The sequence below is a fragment of the Frankliniella occidentalis genome, unplaced genomic scaffold (assembly GCF_000697945.3).
Source record: "Frankliniella occidentalis isolate FOCC.00 unplaced genomic scaffold, Focc_3.1 Scaffold111, whole genome shotgun sequence".
NCBI lineage: Eukaryota > Metazoa > Arthropoda > Insecta > Thysanoptera > Thripidae > Frankliniella > Frankliniella occidentalis.
In genome coordinates, this window is record NW_026267239.1 from 109887 (window position 1) to 113120 (window position 3234).

Genomic DNA, 3234 nt, shown 5'->3' on the forward strand with positions numbered 1-3234 from the left:
CGCAGTGGCGCTCTGGGGTGCAATCACGCACCTACTTATGCGTGGTGTGCGCGTTGCCCTAATCAGGGACTTCCCCTCTCGTGCTCCCGACGGCGCCGAGGCAGTCGCCCCCCTCGCGCCCGGCGCCACCGCCGCGGCCCCGCATTACCGAGTTCCTGTCTGAATATTCCCCGCCGCTGACACAGGACGGCGGCGCCCCATTGGCTGCGCGCTGGCCGCCGCTGGGCCGGGGCCGGGCCCTTGTGTGGCTGTCGCTCGCTGTCGCGGCTCCCGGCCCGGAAGCCGTTCCTGCAAGCAACAGGGCTGCTGCTGAGGCTCGCTCCCCGACAGGCCGCCAGGCCCCGCCCTAGCGCTCGGCTCCGGGCAGGGCGCGCTGCGCTGTTGAGTATATTCCGCTTCCGCCGGCCGTGCCGTCGCGCTAAATGTGCGCTTTATGACCCGCGCGAGTCTGGCGTGGGCCCGAGCCCGAGCGGCGCCTAGCGGGGAGCGACTTGCCGCCCGGGCTCTCTGTCTTGACTGGCGGTCGCCAGGTGGATGCTAGGTATGGTTTGCCCCGGCGTGTCGCAGCCAGTCTTAGGCCAGGATGTTGGGCCGACAACGTAGGCTGCTCCCATCACTGTAAAAAGCTTACGAACTAAATACTTTGCAACGTTACACACAATTCTCGTTCTTTGTATTGCAAAGAAATTGTTCGTATTGCAAAGCGATTGTTTGTAAGGCTAGACAGGGTCTTACGATCAATCGGTTTGCATTACGAACTATTTGTTCGTAAGCTTACGAACAATTAGTTTGCAATACAACGCTTCAAAATCCTTCGTAAAGCTACGAACGTTTTGGTTTGCATTACGAACCTATAGTTTGTAAGCAATTTACAGTGCTTACACGCCGGGACGTGATCGCCGCTCCTCGCCTTGGCCGCCTGTCGGGTCAGACATAGGCAGCCCCGCACTACACGCGTGGTTAACAGGCGTGCCTACCCACCAGGCGGCCTTCCCTATGCGGAATGTGTGCTTTGTTATAGCAAGGTTTGAAGGACATTCATACATTGTTTGGGGGATTCGCTCTTTGGTGGGGCTATAGGCAGGCAGCCCTACCTGACGACATGCGCGGCGAAGGGCGCTTTTCACGTCAGGGCGTAAGATAGGCAGCCCCGCACTACAGGCGTGCGCAACGGGCGTGCCTGCCCACCAGGGGCCTCGCCTGCGGCCTTTCTTGCTTCCGGCGTGGTGGGGTGGGGTGTAGCGCGGGGGCAAGCAGTGGGGCGTGGGGCCTGCCGGTCCTTTCGCCCGGTGACCCGCTGGGGTCACGGGTTCGCTGACCTGATGCTGCTGGTCCATTCCACCCATCCAATTTGCCCCTCCCCTTTCCTCTCCCCCTTTAGTATGTATCGACCCTGTTGCTTCCCCCGCCCTTCCCCGCTCCCTTTGCTCCTCCGGGTCCTCCCCGACCCCTTCGTCCGTCCCGGCCACCTCACTCTCCTCGCCCCGTCTCCCTCTAAATAAACAAGTGGTTATAATTAGTTTGTAAATACGGTTATTAATTTCAAGTTTTCTATAAATGAATCTAGTCTTTTTGTGTTTACATGTAATTTTGAATTTCTTTCAGGTGACAAATGTGGACCAGGTGCTGGCCTGTCACAGCGACTTCCTTTCCTCGTGCATAAAGGACTGCATGCTGACCAACCCAGGCCTCCTGAAGATGGTCAACGTCCTGATCGGGGTGTGCGTCTCCTTCTGTCGGTTCTTTGAGGTGAGTTGAGCTGCTTCCCCCATCCCATGCTCGAGGCATACCCCGCGCGTTCGTCCCCATTGCGGCGTGGAGTATAGCCGCGCAAGTTAAGTCTTTCCCGGACCGCATTATCATTTTATAACTATGAAAGCGGTGATGGATCTTTTATCTCTTACACATTCTGCTAATCCTTTATGCTGGATAGGCAATCGTAGTATATTAATAATCATGACCATGAGTCTCGTCTTGTCTCCGACCAGGTGGAGGGCCGTGCTGGTCATTCGGGCAACTACGCACACTTTCAACTTTACCTGCGTTGCACTCACTGTGCATGACTTGACTAACTGTCTGCTTATTTTAAAACCGAAATCTAATCTTTCCATTTTGTCTCTGAATTCATGCGTGTCTGCACGGTTTCGCTGAGCTCTTGACGATGCACGGCTTGAGTGGCGCTCCTCATCTTTCACCCCCCTCATCGCACAGTGTGTGTTTTTGTCTAACTTGACCCTCATTGAAACAGAATGCGCAGAAGTACTTCGTGGATGCCGAACTCAACTCGATGATAGCCCCATCCGATGCAGAGAGTGATGTCTCTGAGGTATTCTTTTCGACATGCTATAAGTGTTTTTAACCACTTAGCCCATTCTCCCGTTGATCACGCATATGCATAATCAATGCTTCATATGTATAAAATGATTTGTTTGATCATACAATTGTCTAAGATTAGAAGTTTACTTTTTAAACGCATGCTTTTAGAGTGTTTTTTTTTTTCTTTATTTTTAGTACTGCTGCATTTTGGGTTTCAGTCTAGACGTCTTATTCCTTCAGTTTCTTTGCATACTCCTTTATTATGGCTGCTGCTGCTGTCTGCTTTTTGTTTTTGTTTTTTCTCTTGCTCTTCTAGTACATAGAATTCTAGAGCATTGGCATCTTTCGGAATCTGTAGTGATCAACATTTTAGCATATTTCTGTTGTTGCAGGCTGCACCAAGCATTGAATGTTCTACCAGTGCTCTTGGAGAGAATTTTGAGGACTCCATTCGAAATTTTGATGAACAATTTTCTGCTGCTCTTATAAGTCTGCTTAATAAAATTGATGAGCTTGCAATGGAGGATAATAATGAAAAAATGCTCAATGTCCTGTACAGGTATGGATTCTAATTTGTCTTCCTAAATCTGGTCTTGTAATAGGCTCTGCATAATTTCGGTTTACTATTTTCATTTTCAGAATGGATTTCAATTCTTATTACACATCGTTTCTTGTACCAAGTGTCGGTGGATCATCGCAAACTGACCAAACAGGTGTCTCACACACTTCTGGTTAGAGATTACTATGAGGTTTTAAGTTATGTCATGAAATATCTTCAAATTTTAGCAGTAATGAAGCCATGTATTCGTTAGTTGTAGAAAAAAACAGAAATTACACTATTGTGAATAGTTTTAATAAATGCCATAATTTTAAATGTCCCTTGAACAATTTTAGTGTTAGTGCTGTATTATATCACAT

The 3234-nt window shown here is 49.9% G+C and overlaps 1 protein-coding gene across 2 annotated transcripts in view; it reads left to right on the forward strand.

Annotated features, from left to right (window-relative positions):
• The window catches only part of LOC113203087 (gamma-tubulin complex component 2-like), a 35564-nt gene extending 32374 nt beyond the window's left edge, over positions 1-3190 (forward strand). The window contains exons 12-15 of one of the 2 annotated variants that reach the window (XM_052270116.1): positions 1606-1749; positions 2249-2326; positions 2709-2875; positions 2956-3190. In XM_052270116.1, coding sequence (XP_052126076.1) covers positions 1606-1749; positions 2249-2326; positions 2709-2875; positions 2956-3052 — 486 coding nt within the window. In that variant the 3' untranslated portion in view covers positions 3053-3190. The remainder of the gene's footprint in view (positions 1-1605; positions 1750-2248; positions 2327-2708; positions 2876-2955) is intronic. The other variant, XM_052270117.1, reaches the window with a different exon arrangement.
• The last annotated feature ends 44 nt before the right edge of the window (positions 3191-3234 follow it).